We start from the raw sequence: 21204 nt of genomic DNA, 5'->3' as shown, positions 1-21204 counted from the left end.
CTTTGAAGCCAGTCTCCTATTTGTTGCTCTCAGTATACCTAAGTTAGTTAATAATATTAAATAACCTATTACTTTTCTTCTTCAGGCTCTTCTGGTGTTTGAATACAGTGAGAAAATTATAGGTCTCAGCCAGGCGCGGTGGCTCACGCCTGTAATCCCAGCACTTTGGGAGGCCAGGGTGGGTGGGTCACGAGGTCAGAAGATTGAGACCATCCTGGCTAAAATGGTGAAACCCCGTCTCTACTAAAAATACAAATAATTAGCCAGGCATGGTGACAGGCACCTGTAGTCCCAGCTACTTGGGAGGCTGAGACAGGAGAATGGCATTAACCCAGGAGGCAGAGCTTGCAGTGAGCCAAGATCGTGCCACTGTACTCCAGCCTGGGCAACAGAGCGAGATTCTGTCTCAAAAAAAAAAAAAAAAAAAAAAAATTATAGGTCTCTGTATTAAGTAGATTAATCCAGGGCTTAAAATGCAGTAGCCATAGTGGTTCTGGCTGCTTAGGAACTCTGCCTTTTCTGTTAGAGGATAGAGAACTGCAGAAGACTGGCTCTGTCCTGTATTTTTTTCTGGTGATATAGAAAATGCAAAAGTGATATGTCTTAGTATTAATGAATTTATTTGTCTAATTATTTCATTCTATAAACTTTATTTGGGATCATAGCACTGTGTATGAATACTACTAAAAGATGAATAAGACACATTACCTGCCCTTACCAATCTCATGATATGGTAACAGACATAAATATGTAAATGAATAATTTATTGACAGCAAGATACAGAATATTACAGATGTATGAATTATAGAAATCTAAAGATCAGGGATCATTTTAGCTCAATGGTTCTTGATGTGAGGTGGTACCCGCTTCTTCTAACCACACTTCACATTTTATCACCTCAGGTCCAGGAACCTTTTGTTGTCACAGTGACTCGGACTCCACTGTCCTTTAATGGGTAGGACCAGGAAATGAAGCTCTGCAATGCACTGAACAGCCCTATAAGTCTGTTCTGCTACTGGTATTTTGAGCAAGAGGGCCTGTTCAGTGCACCGCAGAGCTTCACTTAGTCCTGCTCAAAATACCAGTAGCATCTGGATTGAAAAACTGCTATCCTATTTGTGTGAAAGTTTCGTTGAAGAGTCAACTAATATTTAAGTATCCATTTTATGCATGATCCTAGGTGCATAGAAGCAAATATTGTCAGAAAGTAATGTGGCTTGCTGGATGTCAAAATTTTTCAAAGATCATTTAACTAAAATTTTGGTTTTGGTTAACCAAAACTGTAAATTTTGGATCCTGGTTTATTACATTTGAGGATTGTGAAATCTTAAGAGTTTCAGTGGTAGTACCATCTCCTTTTATTTTTCTTCTATTCTTTTTTCTTCTCCTCTGTATTTTTTCCCAAGAGAGTTGTATTGTTTATGATAACGTCATTACTGAGATATTTTTTAAGTACATGGATTTTCTTTTCTAGGAGAATATCGACCAGTAAAGTGACAGTTCTGGGTTATGGTCTCTTAACCGCAGATGCAGAGACTTTGATAGATGCACTGAATAATCAGAACTTCAAAGTAGTTATAGTGGATGAATCACACTACATGAAATCCAGAAATGCAACTCGCAGCAGGATTTTATTGCCAATAGTACAGAAAGCCAGACGAGCCATTCTTCTTACAGGAACACCAGCTTTAGGAAGGCCTGAAGAGGTATTACAATCCTTATACTTTGAACTTAAGAGAAGGGGGGTGGGAGGGGTATTGAATCAACCACCTATTTTGCAATTTTTAATTTCAAATTAGATGCCTCAAATGCTACAGGAGTACATTGGGAATTTCTAGATAGTTCATATGTTTTATCATGGCTATTTTAATCTATTTATATTTAAGCCTTAGCCAAGCTTGTAGGTATGTATAAAACATAGCTTTTACCTTTATTATAAGGCTTCCATATTTAGTACAACTTTATAATATTCTTCACAATGTGTTCCTGAGGTTCTTCTATGGTCTTAATCTTCATTTATCCTATCTATTTTACATTATAATCTTCTTAGGATTGGGATTGAATCTACCTTATTTCTTTTCACCGCATTTCAGAACTTCTCTCTGTTCTTCTTTTGCTTTAAGAGTCACATTTGGGAAAGTAAAGAGAAACTAAAGCTTATGTGCAGACCAGATAAGGTATCTGCTTAGAATGAAAGAATAAGTCATGTGTTTGATACCCCATTTAGCTTTTGCTACTGTAAGAAATGGGTAGTTCGTGGAGTGGTTAAAGGGTTAGGAAGAAGACATGATGGAAGAAATGTCTGTAAGGTTTAGTGTTGTTTAAGGAAGCTCTGTTTACTAATGAACACTGAATCTTAGAAAAACATGGGTTGTCCTGTAAGGTTGCTGGGAGAATTAAAGGTAATACTGCTTTGAAAGTTCCTCACCCTGTGCCTTGTCACATAGTAAGCACTCAACATATTAGCCAATATTATATTAATTTTTGAGCCAAGCCTGGGTGACAGCTGTTATCATTGCCCTGTCTAACAGTATTACCTAAGCTCTGCTTTTCAATTCTATCCTGGAAATCTTGTGAGATACATATAAAAGTACATAGATAGTGACGATAAAATGCTTAATTTTACTTTTTATAGTTTTTACCCTTGGATACCCACTGACAGTGCTGTAGCTCCAAGTAATTGACATTATGTCCACAAATTATGTCAATGAATAATAGGGGTGATGATATCCTTAAAAAAAATCATGAAACGTATCCTTCAAGATACTCAGTCCTACTGAGTCCAGCGAGTCGGCTGGACTCAGTAGCTCATGCCTGTAATCCAAGCACTTTGGGAAGCCGAGGTGAGTGGATCACTTGAGGCCGGGAGTTCAAGACCAGCCTGGCCAACATGGTGAAACCCCATCTTTACTAAAAATACAAAAATTAGCTGGGCATGGTGGCCTGTGCCTGTAGTTTAGCTACCCGGGAGGCTGAGGCAGGAGAATCACTTGAACCCAGGAGGCAGAGGTTGCAGTGAGCTGAGATCTCACCATTGCACTCCAGCCTGGGCGACAGAGTGAGACTCTGTCTCAAAAATAAAAGAGAGTATACAAAAGATACATACGTTTCAAATGATAATAATAAAATGAATACTCATCTACTTATTATCGAGCATAAGAAACAGAACATTAACAGTACAAAAGTGGCTCTTACATCCTACTCTGATCACATGTCAGTACTTTTCACTCTTCACCTGTGGTAGCCACTATTCAAAGCAAGGGTAAATACCAATTTTGTGGGTCCTGATGATTGTACAATTTGTGTTTGGGATTTTTTTCTAAGAAAAAGAATATAAAATTAGAAATTCTAAATTAGGAGTTTTGAAATTAGGAAGTGTGAGTTCTCTAATTTTGTTTTTCTTTCTTTTCTTTTCTTTTTTCTTTTTTATTGAGACAGAGTCTCACTCTGTTGCCCAGGCTGGAGTGCAGTGGCATGATCTTGGCTCACAGCAACCTCCACCTCCCAGATTCAAGCAATTCTTCCGCCTCAGCCTCCCGAGTAGCTGGGATTGCAGGCGCATGCCACCACGCCTGGCACATTTTTGTATTTTTAGTAGAGACGGGATTTTACCATATTGGCCAGGCTGGTCTGAAACTCCTGGCCTCAAGTGATCTGCTCGTCTTAGCCTCCCAAAGTGCTGGGATTACAGGTTTGAGCCACCGCACCCAGTCTATTTCCACTCTTACCTTTATTGTGACCTTCCTTCTATTTGCTGTGGGTTGTTTGCTCTTACTTTTCCAGTGTGTTAAGGTGAAAAATTAGGTTATTGATTTGAGTTCTTCTTGTTTAACATAGTCATATGCAACTATTAATTTCCCTCTAAGCACTATTTTTGCTGCAACTCATGTTTTGGTGTATTGTGTTCTAAATTTCCTTTATCTCAAAGTGTTCTCTAATTTCCTTTGTGATTTCTTCTTTGGCCCATTGGTTATTTCTGAATATGTTGTTGTATTAAACGGATATAAAGCACTGAAGCCACTTTAGAAAAACTTAGGAGTTACTTAAAACGTTACTGTATGACCCAACAATTTTATTCTTAGGTATATACCCAAGAGAACTGAAAATAGGCCGGGCGCAGTGGTTTACGCCTGTGATCCCAGCACTTTGGGAGGCCGAGGTGGGCGGATCACGAGGTCAGGAGATCAAGACCAAGGTGAAACCCCGTCTCTACTAAAAAATACAAAATATTAGCCGGGTGCGGTGGTGGGCGCCTGTAGTCCCAGCTACTCGGGAGGCTGAGGCAAGAGAATGGCGTGAACCCAGGAGGCAGAGCTTGCAGTGAGCTGAGATCGTGCCACTGCACTCCAGCCTGGGCGACTGAGCGAGACTCTGTCTCAAAAAAAAAAAAAAAAAAAAAAAAAAAAGAGAACTGAAAACAAATTCTCACCAAAAATTATATATTCATGCGTATAGTTACATAGTAGCATTATTCATGATATTCAAAAAGTGGAAACAAGTAAATGTTCATCAGTTGATGAATGTATAAACAAATGTGATACAGCCATACAATGGAATTATTTGGACCTAAAGAGGAATGAAAATACTATACATGAATTAACTTTGAAAGCACTATGCTGGGTGAAATAAACCAGATACAAAAGGCTACATATTGTATGATTCTATTTACATGAAATGCCCAGAATAGGCAAATTCATAGAGACAGAAAGTGGGTTAGTAGTTGGCAGGACTGGAAAAGAGGAGAAATAGGCAGTGACCACTAATGGGTGTGGAGGTTTTTTGGGGGGTGATAAAAATATTATAGAATTAGTCATAATTGGTGCACAACTATGTGAATCTATTGAAAGCCACTGAATTATGTTCTTTCAAAGTTTGAATAGTATATGAATTACATGTCACAATAAAGCTGTTGGTTTTTAAAAATATGTTAAAATAACAAGTAGACAGTCCTGTGTGCAGGCTATCAGAGCTGTAAAAATGAAAAGATTTAATGATACTATTGATGGGAGTGTAAATTGGGATAATCTTCTTACTGGGCAACATGGTAACATCAAACTTTAAAACAGCATATACCTTAGAATCAGCTGTTCCATTTCTAAATATAATCCTACATCACCTCTAATAGAAATGCAAATGGATGGATGAATGAATGGATGGATGGATGGATAGATGATTAATAGATACAGATGTAAATATATGTAGTATACCTATATATTCATATATATATATACACACACAGTTATATGAAGTTGTTAATATTAGTAACTTCATAAAAGCTAGAAATAGGCTGGGTGTGGTGGCTCATGCCTGTAATCCCAGTACTTTGGGAGGCTGAGGTGGGTGGATCATGAGGTCAGGAGATCGAGACCATCCTGTCTAACAAGGTGAAACCCCATCTCTACTAAAAATACAAAAACAAAATTAGCCGGGCATGGTGGTGGGCATCTGTAGTCCCAGCTACTCGGGAGGCTGAGGTGAGAGAATGGCATGAACCCTGGAGGGGGAGCTTGCAGTGAACCAAGATCATGCCACTTCACTCCAGCCTGGGCAACAGAGCGAGACTCTGTCTCAAAAAAAAAAAAAAAAAAAAGCTAGAAATAGCCTATATGTCCAACATCAGGAGTCTGTTTAAATCTTTTACAGTACATCTACATCATAATGGGTTGCTATTCAGTTTTTAAGCAGTGCATTATTATTATATTGTCTATAAAAGGTTTTAAAACTAAATAAAAATAGACAAATGTAATTTAAGTGTCTGAGACATGTTTTATGGGACAAAATTCTAGTGTAACAATATATATGATATGATCCTCTTTATGTGCATAAAAGCATAAACATATGCTTATATCAACATAGAAAAATGTATAAATGTATATTTATAAAACAGGTAACGGTTATCCCTGATGAATAGTAGTGAGGGGATTTGAGGAAGAAAGAGTTGGATTTTCTTTTATACCTCCTACTATTTTGTTAAATGGTTTTATCATTGTAATAATAATTTACTTGAAAATATTACAACATACTACAAACACTTGTATTATTATAGCTTTTTATGCAGATTGAAGCTCTCTTTCCACAAAAATTTGGAAGATGGACCGACTATGCAAAAAGATACTGTAACGCACGCATCAGGTAACATAAACTATTTTCCGTAAACTTTTTCCTCACATATTTACTGTGAACATTGCTTTATTAATCATTCTTTTTTTTTTTTTGAGACAGTCTCACTCCCATTGCCCAGGCTGGAGTGCAGTGGTACCATCTTGGCTCACTACAATCTCTGCCTCCTGGGTTCAATCGATTCTTCTGCCTTAGCCTCCTGAGTAGCTGGGATTACAGGCATGCGCCGCCATGCCCGGCTAATTTTTTTGTATTTTTAATAGAGATGGGGTTTCACCATGTTCGTCAGGCTGGTCTTGAACTCCTGACCTCAGGTTATTAATCATTCTTTATTCCAGTGTTTTACAAATTTGTGGTAGCTATGAAATAATTGGTGGATTATTATACATATAGGTGGATGACCTATATGTAAAGTAAATAAAAGTAATAGATAATGGCAAAGTTTTCCTTTGTTTTTATTTTTTACTTTCTACTTTTTATTTTTGAAATTATTTATTTTTATTGGCTAGATTTACATGTACATTATACAAAAGTAAAAAGTAAGTGTTTCTTCCACTCTTGTCTCTCAGCAAACCATTTCCCTTCCCATGTAACCAGTGTTGGCACTTTCTTGTGTATCCTTATGAAGATACCCTTTGGGTGAATAAGCATGTATGATTATATGTGTATAATATTATTTCATTTTATTTCAACATATATAGCACAATTTGTGCATTATTCTGCAGTTTGCTTTCTTCGTCTAGTATGTATTATAGATCTTTCCATATCAGCTACTCAAAGAGCTTTGATACTCATTTTATTTTATTTTATCATATTTTTTTCAGACGGAGTCTCGCTCCGTTACCCAGGCTGGATGGGGTGCAGTGATACAATCTTGGCTCGCTGCAACCTCCGCTTCCAATGTTCAAGCAATTCTCCTGCCTCAGCCTCCTGAGATTACAGGCATGTGCAACCATGCCCGGCTAATTTTTGTTATTTTTACTAGAGATGAGGTTTCACCATGTTGGCCAGGCTGGTCTCGAACTCCTGACCTCAGGTGATTTGCATGCTTTGGCCTCCCGAAGTGCTGGGATTACAGGCTTGAGCCACCACGCCCAGCCTGTTACTCATTTTAAATGCTGCATCTATTCTACTGTTTAGAATTTATTTATGCAGTCTACTCTTCTTGGACATTTGTAGTATATAGCTGTGCATACGATGCAGCAATGAATATCTTTGCATATATTGAGAGGTAGTATTTTATAGTTCTGAACAGCATGGAAATTTAGAGCTAGACCACCTGTGTTTTATTTTCACGTCTACTATTGCCGAATGCTTCATTTTAGAAAAGTAACTTTTATCTCCTCATACCTTAGTTTCTTCAGCTCAAAAAAAATGGCAAATTATTATGCCTGCCTTGAAGAGTTATTATGAGACTTATATTAACTAATATTTCTAAAGTGCTTGAACAGTGCATACATAGGGAGTACTTGATAATTGTTAGCTATTTTAGTATTTCATGCCATATGCATAGGGGAAAAATCTAAGATAAAGTTATAGAAGTAAAATTGCTAGTTTAAAGGGCATGTGCATTTTTATATTATTAGATTTTTCCAAATCATACTCTACGGAAGGTATAGTTTTTTATATCCACCAGCCTTGTGTCGCATTGTTTCTTTTTCCATACTTTTCAAACATAGTGAAATGTAAATTATTTTATTCTTGCCAATGTGAACTGATAGTAGCTTGTGACATTTGCCCATTATGTCATTAAATGCATTTGAGCATTATTTTTTTACACATATGGGTAATTTGTACTTTTTTTCTGTCAGTTGTCTATGTGTGCTGTTTGCCCTTCTGTCTACTAAATGTATTGGCTTTTGTCTTGATATGCTGAAAATCTTTATATATTACAAAAATAATCTCTTTATATGTGATATGAGTCTCTCATGTTTTCTTTCCCAATGCATTTATTTATTTATTTATTTATTTATTATTATACTTTAGGTTTTAGGGTACATGTGCACAATGTGCAGGTTTGTTACATATGTATCCATGTGCCATGTTGTTTTTGCTGCACCCATTAACTCATCATTTAGCATTAGGTATATCTCCTAATGCTGTCCCTCCCCCCTTCCCCCAACCCCACAACAGTCCCCGGAGTGTGATGTTCCCCTTCCTGTGTCCATGAGTTCTCGTTGTTCAATTCCCACCTATGAGTGAGAACATGCGGTGTTTGGTTTTTTGTCCTTGCAATAGTTTACTGAGAATGATGTTTTCCAGTTTCATCCATGTCCCTACAAAGGACATGAACTCATCATTTTTTATGGCTGCATAGTATTCCGTGGTGTATATGTGCCACATTTTCTTAATCCAGTCTATCGTTGATGGACATTTGGGTTGGTTCCAACTCTTTGCTATTGTGAATAGTGCCGCAATAAACATACATGTGCATGTGTCTTTATAGCAGCATGATTTATAATCCTTTGGGTATATACCCAGTAATGGGATGGCTGGGTCAAATGGTATTTCTAGTTCAAGATCCCTGAGGAATCGCCACACTGACTTCCACAATGGTTGAACTAGTTTACAGTCCCACCAACAGTGGAAAAGTGTTCCTATTTCTCCACATCCTCTCCAGCACCTGTTGTTTCCTGACTTTTTAATGATGGCCATTTTAACTGGTGTGAGATGGTATCTCATTGTGGTTTTGATTTGCATTTCTCTGATGGCCAGTGAGGATGAGCATTTTTTCATGTGTTTTTTGGCTGCATAAATGTCTTCTTTTGAGAAGTGTCTGTTCATGTCCTTTGCCTACTTTTTGATGGGGTTGTTTGTTTTTTTCTTGTAAATTTGTTTGAGTTCATTGTAGATTCTGGATATTAGCCCTTTGTCAGATGAGTAGGTTGCAAAAATTTTCTCCCATTCTGTAGGTTGCCTGTTCACTCTGATGGTAGTTTCTTTTGCTGTGCAGAAGCTCTTTAGTTTAATGAGATCCCATTTGTCAATTTTGGCTTTTGTTGCCATTGCTTTTGGTGTTTTAGACATGAAGTCCTTGCCCACACCTGTGTCCTGAATGGTATTGCCTAGGTTTTCTTGTAGGATTTTAATGGTTTTAGGTCTAACATGTAAGTCTTTAATCTATCTTGAATGAATTTTTGTATAAGGTGTAAGGAAGGGATCCAGTTTCAGCTTTCTACATATGGCTAGCCAGTTTTCCCAGCACCATTTATTAAATAGGGAATCCTTTCCCCATTTCTTGTTTTTGTCAGGTTTGTCAAAGATCAGTTAGTTGTAGATATGCGGCATTATTTCTGAGGGCTCTGTTCTGTTCCATTGATCTTCGTCTCTGTTGTGATACCAGTACCATGCTGTTTTGGTTACTGTAGCCTTGTAGTATAGTTTGAAGTGAGGTAGCGTGATGCCTCCAGCTTTGTTCTTTTGGCTTAGGATTGACTTGGCAATGCTGGCTCTTTTTTGGTTCCATATGGACTTTAAAGTAGTTTTTTCCAATTCTGTGAAGAAAGCCATTGGTAGCTTGATGGGGATGGCATCGAATCTATAAATTACCTTGGGCAGTATGGCCATTTTCATGATATTGATTCTTCCAACCCATGAGCATGGAATGTTCTTCCATTTGTTTGTATCCTCTTTTATTTCATTGAGCAGTGGTTTGTAGTTCTCCTTGAAGAGGTCCTTCACATCCCTTGTAAGTTGGATTCCTAGGTATTTTATTCTCTTTGAAGCAATTGTGAATGGGAGTTCACTCATGATTTGGCTCTCTGTTTGTCTGTGATTGGTGCCAATGCATTTTTTTTTATAATTCCTTTAAATAACACCACATGGTCATGGTTTTCTGATGCTTTTTAAAGGGCTCCAAAGTACAAAGATAGAATTCTTCTAAATTGTTTCTATGAAGTCAGTCTAACACTTAATACCAAAATCAGACAAGATAGCACAAAAAATGAAAACAAGAGACTACAAATGCAGAAATACTCAATATTAATAGACTAAAGAAATTCAGAAACTCATTAAAAACCTAATATAGCTCCAGCCTGGGCGACAGAGTGAGACTCCATCTCAAAAAAAAAAAAAAAAAAAAACCCTAATATACTGATTATATGCAAATGGCATTCACATTAGGAATTCAAGGAAAGTTGAATATTAAGAAAGACATAAATATAATTCACCATATTAATAATGACAAAGAGAAACCTCATCATCTCTATATGTGCTGGAAGTCCTTAGGTAAAATATAGCATTTACCCTCTGTGTTTTTTTTTTTTTTTTTTTTTTTTTTGGAGACAGAGTCTCACTCTGTTCCCCAGGCTGGAGTGCAGTGGCACAGTCACAGCTCACTGCAACCTCTGCCTCCTGGGTACAAGCAGTTCTCCTGCCTCAGCTTCCAAGTAGCTGGGACTACAGCCGTGCGCTGCCATGCCCTGCCAATTTTTTTTTTGTATTTTTAGTAGAGACAGGGTTTCGCCATATTGGCCAGGCTGGTCTCGAATTCCTGAGCTCTGGTGATCCACCCGCCTCAGCCTCCCAAAGTGCTGGAATTACAGGCGTGAGCTACCATGCCCAGCCAACATTTACCCTTGATTAGAGTTTTTAATAAATTTAGGGTATATATGTGTATGTATGTCTTTACATATATATATGTGTATATATGTTTATGGGTGTCTTTCAATCCCAAAACACTACCACATGAAACACTAAAATCCAGGAAAGAATGTTCACTATTACTACAGCTTACCTGTACTCTGGAGAACTGATAATTCAATTACTCAAAAGAAAAATAAGAGGATATGAGGCTAATTTTGTCAGGAAAAAATTTTTTTACTTAAAAAAAAAAAAGAAGACGGGCACAGTGACTCACGCCTGTAATCCCAGCACTTTGGGAGGCCAAGATGGGACAGTCACTTGATCCCAGGAGTTTGACACTAGCCTAGGCAACATAGTGAGACCCCATCTCTATTAGAAGAGGTAAACATTTTCAAGAAAGAAAAAATTACCATTATTTACAGCTGATGTTATTTATTTGGAAGACTGAGAATCAGCTGAAACATGTTCAAAACAAGAATAGATTAAGATATCCTAGCACAAAGCTACTATTAAAAAGTCAGTTGTCGGCCGGGCGTAGTGGCTTGTGCCTATAATCCCAGCACTTGGGAGGCCGAGGTGGGCAGATCACTACTGGGTGAACCAGCCTCCAATATTTCAATGTAGGTTCTTTTCTATTTTCCCTAAGTGTCGGCTGGTCTGAGAAATAAACGGAAAGAGTACAAAAGAGAGAAATTTTAAAGCTGGGTGTCCGGGGGAGACATCACATGTTGGCAGGTTCCATGATGCCCCCTGAGCCATAAAACCAGGAAGTTTTTATTAGCGATTTTCAAAGGGGAGATAGTGTACGAATAGGGTGTGGGTCACAGAGATCCCATGCTTCAAGGGCAATAAAATATCACAAGGCAAATGGGTAGGGCAAGGTCATAAGGCCAGGGTGAAACTAGAATTGCTGATGAAGTTCATGTCCCATTGTGCACCCATTGTCTTTGATAAACATCTTAACAGGGTTCCAGAGCAGAGAACCAGTCTGACTAGAATTTGCCAGGCTGGAATTTCTAATCCTAGTAATCCTGGGGGCGCTGCAGGAGACCAGGGCATGTTTCATCCCTATCTACAACTGCATAAGGCAGACACTCCCAGAGCGGCCATTTTAGAGGCCCCCCCCCACCCCCAGGAATGCGTTATTTTCCCAGGGCTGTTAATTATTAATATTTCTTACTGGGGAAAGAATTCAGCGATATTTCTCTTACCTGTTTTCAGCAATAAGAGAAATACAGCTCTGTCCTGCCCAGCTCCCAGGCAGTCAGACCTAATGGTTATCTCCCTTGTTCCCTGAACATCGCTGTTGTCCTGTTCTTTTCTCAAGGTGCCCAGATTTCATATTGTTCAAACACACATGCTCTACAAACAATTTGTGCAGATAACACAATCATCACAGGATCCTGAGAGGACATGCATCCTCAGGTTACAAAGATGATGGGATTAAGAGATTAAAGTAAAGACAGCGATAGGAAATTATAAGAGTATTGATTGGGGAAGTGATAAATGTCCATGAAATCTTCACAATTTATGTTCTTCTGCTGTGGCTTTAGCCGGTCCCTCTGTTCGGGGTCCCTGACTTCCCACAACAGATCACGAGGTCCGGAGATTGAGACCATCCTGGCTAACACGATGAAACTCCGTCTGTACTAAAAAAAACAAGAAGAAGAAAAATTAGCCAGGCGTGGTGGTGGGCACCTGTAGTCCCAGCTACTCGGGAGGCTGAGGCAGGAGAATGGCGTGAACCTGGGAGGTGGAGCTTGCAGTGAGCCGAGATAGCACCACTGCACTCAAGCCTGGGCAGCAGAGCAAGACTCCGTCTCAAAATAAATAAATAAAATAAATAAACAAATAAATAAATAGTTGTTTTTCTTTACACAAATAATAAATATTTCTAAAATACAATGAAAATAAAAGATATAAGACTCAAGAATATTACTAAAGGACATATAAAAAGATAAATAAAAAGACATACTCCTATTTGATGAAAAGACTTGGTATTATAAAGATTTTACTTTTGTTTTTTTGAGACAGAATCTCACTGTATTGACCAGCCTGGGGTGCAATGGTGCGGTCCTGGCTCATTGCAACCCCCACCTCCCAGGTTCAAGCAATTCTCCTGCCTCAGCCTCCCGAGTAGCTGGGATTACAGGCGCATGCCACCACACCCGGCTAATTTTTGTATTTTTACAAAATACAAAAAATACATGGTTTCACCATGTTGGCCATGCTGGTCTTGAACTCCTGACTTCATGATCTGCCTGCCTCAGCCTCCCAAGTTGCTGGGATTACAGGCATAAGCCACCACACCTGGCCAAGATTTTACTTTTTTCTGAATTTATTCGTAGATACAATATATTCATATAAGAATATTTTTCTTGTAGATCCAGAAAATTGATTCTACATATTATTTGAAAAAATAAATAAGCAACAATTGCCAAGAAAGTTATGAAAAGCTAGAGTATTAAAAAAAGGGGGTTGGGCACGGTAGCTCATGCCTGTAATCCCAGCACTTTGAGAGGCCGAGCCAGGTAGATCACCTGAGGTCAGGAGTTCGAGACCAGTTTAGCCAACATGGTGAAACCCCATCTCTAATAAAAATATAAAAATTAGCTGGGTGTGGCGGCGGGCACCTGTAATCCCAGCTACTCAGGAGGCTGAGGCAGGAGAATCACTAGAACCCAGGAGGTGGAGGTTGTAGTGAGCTGAAATCGCGCCATTGCCCTCCAGCCTGGGCGACAAGAGCAAGACTCTGTCTTAAAAAAAAAAAAAAGAAAAAAAAAGGGACAGGGATTCTTTGCCCTCTTCTTACACAACAATAAATTCCAGATGAATAAAATATGTAAACATTATTAAATAAACCCTAAATAAAACATAGAAGAATTCTTTTATAACTTTGTTGTAGGGAAGTCATAAAAAGGAATATATGTGATTGCATAAGAATTTAAAAGGTGTCACCATTCTAGAAAATATATATGTAAAGTAAAAAGAAATTTCTAATTAAGGAAACATTATTTATGTGTTGCTAATTAAAGAGAAGGCTAATTTCAGTGAGTGAAAAAAATGTGCAAAAAATGTAAACAAATAATTGATAGAAAAGGAAATACAAATAGGTTTTAACTGCATAAATCTAATTGATAAGAGGAATTTAAATTGAAACTACAATAAGACAAATTTTTACCTATTTTAGTTATAAAAATTATAACATTTAACAAAACAGTATATCAATGAGCATATGAAGAAACAAACTGTCTTACATTGTTGAAAGGAATGTTATGGCTACACCATCTGTTTTGGGTTTTTTTTTGATACAGGGTCTTTCTTGTCACCCAGGTTGGAGTGCAGTGGCACAATCATGGCTCAGTACAGCCTCAACTGCCTTGGCTCAAGTGATCCTCCCACCTCAGTCTCCCTGGTAGCTGGGACTACAGGGATGCACTATCCTGTCTGGCTAATTCTTTGTTTGTTTGTTTTTTGTTTTGTTTTTGTTTTTTGAGACAGAGTCTTGCTCTGTCGCCCAGGCTGGAGTGCAATAGCACGCTCACTGCAACCTCTGCCTCCCGGGTTCAAGCGATTCTCCTGCCTCAGCCTCCCAAGTAGCTGGGATTACAGGCATGCACCACCACACCCAGCTAATTTTTGTATTTTTAGTAGAGACGGGTTTCACCACATTGGCGAAGCTGTTCTCGAACTCCTGACCTCCGGTGATCTGCCCGCCCTGGCCTCCCAAAGTGCTGGGATTACAGGTGTGAGCCACCACACCCGGCAACAAAAATTTTTTTTTGTAGAGACAGGGTCTCACTATGTTGCCCAGCCTTGTCTGGAACTCTGGGCTTGAGCGACCCTCCCACCTCAGCATCCTTAAGTGCTGGAATTACAGTCATGAGCCACCCTGCCTGGCCTATACCATCTATTGATAGAAATTTCACTATACCTACCAAACATTGAAAAGCCCATACACTTATTCTAGCAATTAAAATATAAGTTTATCTTACACTTGTTCATATATACTATTGTATGTAATTGTTCGTGTATGTTCTTATACATGTGTTATTCACATATTTATTAAATATACAACATATAGATACACACATACACACATATGCACATGTATGCAAAATTTAAATTGCATGTTTAGTAAATACATGATTGGATAACAACTAGTTGTAGAGAACTTACTGTAAATTATTGTACCTCCATACAGTGGAATACTGTGTCATCTTGATGCAACTCATTTCCAAGATACAGTGTTGAAAGAAAAGGAAATTACAGAAAATTGTGTTATCTTTTGTATTTTTTAAAACATATATGTGTAAAACACACGCACTGATTTTCCCTGGATGTCTTGAAATTATCAACATGGTAGCCTCTGATGCCCCTGACCCAAGTAACGGTCTCTGAGACTTCTCTATGGAAGCCACGCAGCACTGTGGAGTCCACTTTGCATGCTGTTAATTTAACTGTTCAGCATAGTGTGATTCCCAGCTGACTGGATATTTATAACAAGAGACCAGTTTGCAGTGGCAAGTGATCAGTTTGATAGGGAACTTGACCTGCATTGTATTCCTCATTGGAGTGAGTTACTAGCTAGAAGCTCTTTGAGGGCAGAACATTTGTTTTTTCCAGTATTCTATTCCCAAAAGCTAACACGGCACCTGGCACATGATATCCAATGTTTATTGAATTATTGAATACTGGATCTGGGTTTTTTTTGTGTGCTAGATCCGTGTTACTTCTTCACATGAATAACATCATTCATCTGCTAAATTCACAGATGTTGTCAAACTAATGAGGTTACTCAGATATAACTTAAAATTGCTCTGAAAATTGACATAGTATTAAAAAATACACAGCACAATCATGATGGAGAAGCATTTCTTATAGTTTAGATTTGGAGCTTCTGGAATAAAATGGCTGAACTAAGTGATTTGGATAATCTTTCCCAGCTCAAAATTTGGTTTCTTCATATCGACATTAAAAATCATGAGCAAAACAGGGATTCTTCTTACATTAAGTGAAGTACTAAGAGGAGGTCTTACATAACTGACACTGTTACATTTATTTTACTACTTCTGTATAAAAGAAAGAAAAACTAGTATAATTTGGCTACTTTCCATTAAGAATTTTAAGTTAATATAGTTTTGTGACTTGGACTGAGAGAGTTCTGTGACACAAAGTTCATAGTTGTTTTTCTGGTAACTGGGGGCATAATTAATTTGCTAACGTCAGTTTTGATTAAACTATAAATCCATTTAGATGCTAGTTTGGCCAAAGTAATGACTCTTTAGTCTTTACCAAGTGATTTTTTTAACAGTGCATGGAAATGACTATAATGATTTTGCTACAGTGCCACAAATTAATAGCCCTTCCCTCCACTAGGAAATCAACAGTAGCAAATGTAGTAAACACTGTTAGTTGCCTACCCCATCTTCCTTCCAAACAGATTTCTGATTTACTTCAGGTATATATACATATCTATAGGACTCTGGGGAAGTTGACTTTGTATCCTTTTTCCCTGGCGGATTCTGGTCATTCTAAGCCAGTTACCACATAGTATTCTTCAGACAACTGTTATTGGTCTAGGGTTGGTCTTGTGCCAAGCATGCTGAAGAAAGGCTTTTTATTTCAAGTATGGAGGACAAGATAAGCATCTTAAGCTGAATATGAACAAAGAAGCATGTTGTCCTACCTGCTTCTGGTAGCTGTCTTCTGACCATGGTGGGTATCGGGTTTAGATGAGGCAAGCTTTTTAATGGCACAGTGAAGAGGTGCAAGGAATACAAGAGTTGACCAATCCAGGAGCCTTCCTAGACTCTGAATTCCTTTTATTCATGTTGTAAAACATTTCTTTTTTTATTAAACAATCTTGATTCAGAGTTTCAGTTCCTTATAGCCAAAAACCATGGTTCCTGGCATGTCATTTCTAAATATTCATTTTGTTCCTATCATAGGTCTTTTTTTTTCATGATGCTAGGTATTGGTGGGAAGCCCTTAATCGTAATTCTTGCAGACTGTAAATGCCAAAAATTCACCCACATAAAACAAACATACTTACCTGCATTTATCTTTTGGAGTCTGGAACAACCTACGTGGTCAGTAAGCATTTCTTTTTTTTGTTTCCTGACTAGAACTTGTCATATGACAACAGAAAGAGACGGTATACCTGTCTCTTTCTTATTTAATGCCTACCCCGTTTCATAAAAAAATTCATCTCTGTGAAATGCTTAATGATTGTGGAGGACATGTTCTGTTTTCTGGAGAAAGCCATTTCAAGATTAATATGCTTCTCAAAAGGCATTTTCTTTCAGGTTCCATTCCAGAAGTTTTATGTTATTTCTTTACTTTACCTTGAAAGCACTATGGTTCCATAGACTCTAACTCAGCTCAAGTCACTTCCTGGCATTTTAAGTTAGTCTGTGGAATGCTATATATTTTTCCATAATGTTTTGATTCTGTGAAGGTGTCATTTTCACACTATAATTTTGCAGAATGCAAATTTTGGTTAGTTATTCAGTTCTAGACCCATATTTTATATTTGAAATGTCATGACTGTGTTCAAAATAAGTTAAGTGAAGCTTCAGCAAAAATATAATTTTGCTTTTATAAAATGTATTAAATACCTGAGTAATGACAAACAGAAATGAACTAATGCAAATGTAGTTCAGGGATGAGAAGTCAGGGTATAGGTAACCAGCTACCTGGTTTGACTTGAGACAGACAGCAGAAGTATTACTCAACCAGAACATCTTTTATCCAAAATGCCTTACATCATTCACTTTACAGGGTTACATTAAGAAGAAACTATAAATACAAATATGATTTGGAGAAGGCAACATACTCAGTTGTCAACCATTAGCACATTGAATGATCAGTTGTTAGAGCTAAAAGACTTTGGAGATCACCCAGTTCCCCTCTGTCATTTTATAAGCACTTGGTGAGTTTAAATGGCTTGCTGTATCTCACTTCCTTTTATGTTGTTTTTTTTTCCCCTGTAAGTAATGAAAACTTAGGGAATGGCAACTTTAATAAATATTGTTTTACATCGAAAAAGAGGACACGTAGCTAACCCAGCCAAGCATCCTGTTATCAGCAGCTGTCTTCAAAAAGTATGCTATGAGAAGACATATTGGTCTTCCCTAATATTATGTTTTTGTTTTTGTTGTTTTGTTTTGTTTGAGACAGAGTCTTGCTCTTTTGCCTGGGTTGGAGTACAGTGGTGCAATCTCTGTTTGCTGCAACCTCTGCCTCCCTGGTTCAAGAGATTCTCCTGCCTCAGCCTCCCGAATAGGTGGGACTGCAGGCATGTGTCACCACACCAGGCAAATTTTTGTATTTTTAGTGGAAACAGGGTTTCACCATGTTGGCCAAGCTGGTCTCGAACTCCGGACCTCAAGCCATCAGCCCACCTCAGCTTCCCAAAATGCTAGGATTTACAGGCATGAGCCACAGCGCCCAGCCTCTTCCAATGGTGTGTTAATGTTATGTTTGAATTACTGTTGAATTACTATGTTAATGTAAAGTTATGTTTGAATTACTAAGATATTCTAGACACTATTCTGTGTGACACTGAATATCTTAACAGTAATTCATCAATTTTTTAAATGTTCTTTGTCATTGATATTTTGTACCATTTCCACCTCTAAGGAGAAATCGTTGTCTAAATTTTTATGAGAGGAAAAATGCTGCATGATAATACAAATTAGAAGTATTTATAGACATGCCTAAAGATTGTTAATTAATGGGTCATTGTCAGCTTCAAGAAATGTCTCGAGGGAGAGCATCAGGATAAATAGCTAATGCATGCAGGGCTTAATACCTAGGTGATGGGTTGATAGGTACAGCAAACCACATGGCACTCATTTACCTCTGTAACAAACCTGCACATCCTGCACACGTATCCTAGAACTTAAAATTAAATTAAATTATTTTTATTTTTATTTTTTAAATTTATTTATTTATTTTTTAGGTGGAGTCTTGCTCTGTCGCCCAGGCTGGAGTGCAGCGTTGCGATCTCAGCACACTGCAACCTCCTCCTCCCGGGTTCAAGCGATTCTCCTGCCTCAGCTCCTAAGTAGCTGGGACTACAGGTGCGCGCCACCATGCCTGGCTAAATTTTTGTATTTTTATAGAGACGGGGTTTCACCATGTTAGCCAGGATGGTCTCGACCTCCTGACCTCGTGATGCACCTGCCTCAGCCTCCCATAGTGCTGGGATTATAGACGTGAGCTACCGCGCCTGGCCTAAATTAAATTAAATTTAAAAAATGTCTCTTGTGGAATTGCACTGTCCCTCCTTTGTCCTCAGCATTGTTGCATTTAATGTTCTCACCCATGGCTAAATAGAGGTTGTGTCTATTCCATTTGCAAATGGTTCAAATCTGAGAGAAATAGTTAATATAGTGGATGGCAGAGATATGATTGAAAAATAATTAGATAAATATTAATAGAATATGTATTCTGCATTGAGACCTAGAAAGTCAGCCTTGTGTGGAAGGGATTTGAGAAACCCTCACCTATTTATCAATAGTTCAGTTCTAAAAGATTTGTGGTTTTGAATAACCTTAGGCTAAATTGGAGTAAAGGGTGCTTCTACTCCATTCATTGATTAGACTGCATCTAGAGTACAGTTTAATTTTGAATTTATCCATTCGTTCTGAAAGTATTTTAGGATGCCTCTTACATGCTAAGCCATGTGGTAGCCATCAGATATGCATTAGGGAGCAAGACCCACATAGTCCAGCCTTCACTGAGTTTTCAAGTCAAATACTAACCTAGTTGAATATTCTAGAACTAAAAGAAGAGAGTTTCAAGATAGTGATGGAGTTAGGTAGGGATAATATACAGAGTCTTGTTCTTCGTCATAATGGCAATAAGACGAAATTGCAGGGTATTTTGGTTGTTAGTTATCAGTATTGTAGATTTTTTAATTGCAGTAAATATGCATAACAACATTTACCATTTAAATATTTTTAAATGTACAGTTCAGTAGATACACTTGCCTATATGTATGTTATATGTTTTAGGTTTTTAATTGCAGTAAAATATGTACAACAAAATTTACCATTTAAACATTTTTAAATGTACAGTTCAGTGACTTTCAGTACATTCTAATGTGTTTCAGTACATTCTGTTGTTGTGCAACCATTACCACTCTTCATCATCAGAACTTTTTCATCATTACAGATTGAAACTCTGTACCCATTAAATAATTGACCCCATTTCCCCCTTCCCCAGTCCCTATAATGTAAAACTTAAAGCATGAAACATACATCATTAGATTTACAAATTTGATTTATTATCTAAGATATTTCACATGGTTCAAAATTCTAACCTATAGAAGAGTATACACGTTGAAAAATCCCTTTTACCTAAGTTCTTCTCCCTATAGGCAACTGTATATAGTTTTTAATCTTCCCTCAGAAACTGTGTGCATATTCAAGCAAATTCATTGTTTTAAAAAGATTGTAATATAAGCATAAACATTGTTTTGTACTTTCCCTTTTTGTCTTTTTTTCATACACATAAATGGTATACATTATGGTTGCATGTCATTATATCATTGGAGATATACTGTACTTTCGGGGATGGCAGGAAGTTGAGAGTTTGCATTGTACAGTTTATATTTTCTCTGTGGAATGGGAAGGACAATCATAGGTTCAGAGAAATGGAAAAATAGAGGGTTAAAGGTTTCATGAAAGTTGATGTGGTTTGAAATTTTACCAAATGAGAATGAGATTAGTGTGGTAGGATTGTTAACAGCTCTAGTAATCATTTGAGATCAGCAACTCCAGATTTGTAATGGAACCAGTTTTCTCTAAGATACAGTTTCTCCAGCCACACCCAGCAGCCTGGATACAGGCCTGAAAAAGGCTTCAGGCCTTTTTGATCCTGAAGTTGGATCCATTCAAGATTGAATTTTTTCAACAGCTTATGATGCATGGACTGTGGGACAAGGGAACTTAAACTATATTAATAAGAACAAAGGTGATGTATGAACTCAGAAATCAAAAGGGCTGAGGAGAGATGTGAAGACAGAAAAAATGTAATGGATTTGGAAATTAGAGGAGTCAGTTGACTGAAATGTATTGATGCGATAGTAAAGACATAGTGAGTATGAATGAACAAGCACCTTCGAAGGATGGGGTAAGTAGAGAGTGGAATGTCTGAATTTACCAGATAGAACGGTTTCTTAGGACCTGGTTGTAAACATAGGGATAGTTGGAGTAGATTTTAGAAGGTCATTGAAGACAATGAGTGTGAGGAGCTAAGAGGGAACTGGAAGCCATGTTTTAAGAAGCATGTTAACAAATGAAAACATATCTGGAAAAGGGTGACCAGAATAATGAGAGGAATTTCATATTCAATTCAAAAATGTCTAATGTTATTGATTGCCTACTATATTTAAGACATTATTTCAGAGCTGCCGGCAATACAAAGATGAATAAGACATAGTACTTGATCTTATGAAGCCTATAGGAATTTGAAAATGAGAAGCCCTAA

The 21204-nt window shown here is 37.7% G+C and overlaps 1 protein-coding gene across 12 annotated transcripts in view; it reads left to right on the top strand.

Moving 5' to 3' along the window:
- Positions 1-21204, top strand: part of ZRANB3 (zinc finger RANBP2-type containing 3) — a 307089-nt gene that overhangs the window by 149192 nt on the left and 136693 nt on the right. For all 12 annotated transcript variants that reach the window (XM_063630970.1, XM_063630972.1, XM_063630968.1 and 9 more), the window contains 2 exons: positions 1475-1706; positions 6047-6132. In XM_063630970.1, coding sequence (XP_063487040.1) covers positions 1475-1706; positions 6047-6132 — 318 coding nt within the window. The remainder of the gene's footprint in view (positions 1-1474; positions 1707-6046; positions 6133-21204) is intronic.

The sequence above is a fragment of the Symphalangus syndactylus genome, chromosome 22 (assembly GCF_028878055.3).
Source record: "Symphalangus syndactylus isolate Jambi chromosome 22, NHGRI_mSymSyn1-v2.1_pri, whole genome shotgun sequence".
Taxonomy (NCBI): Eukaryota; Metazoa; Chordata; class Mammalia; order Primates; family Hylobatidae; genus Symphalangus; species Symphalangus syndactylus.
The sequence above is the reverse complement of the archived record's forward strand: the minus strand, read 5'-3'. Positions and strand labels throughout refer to the sequence as shown.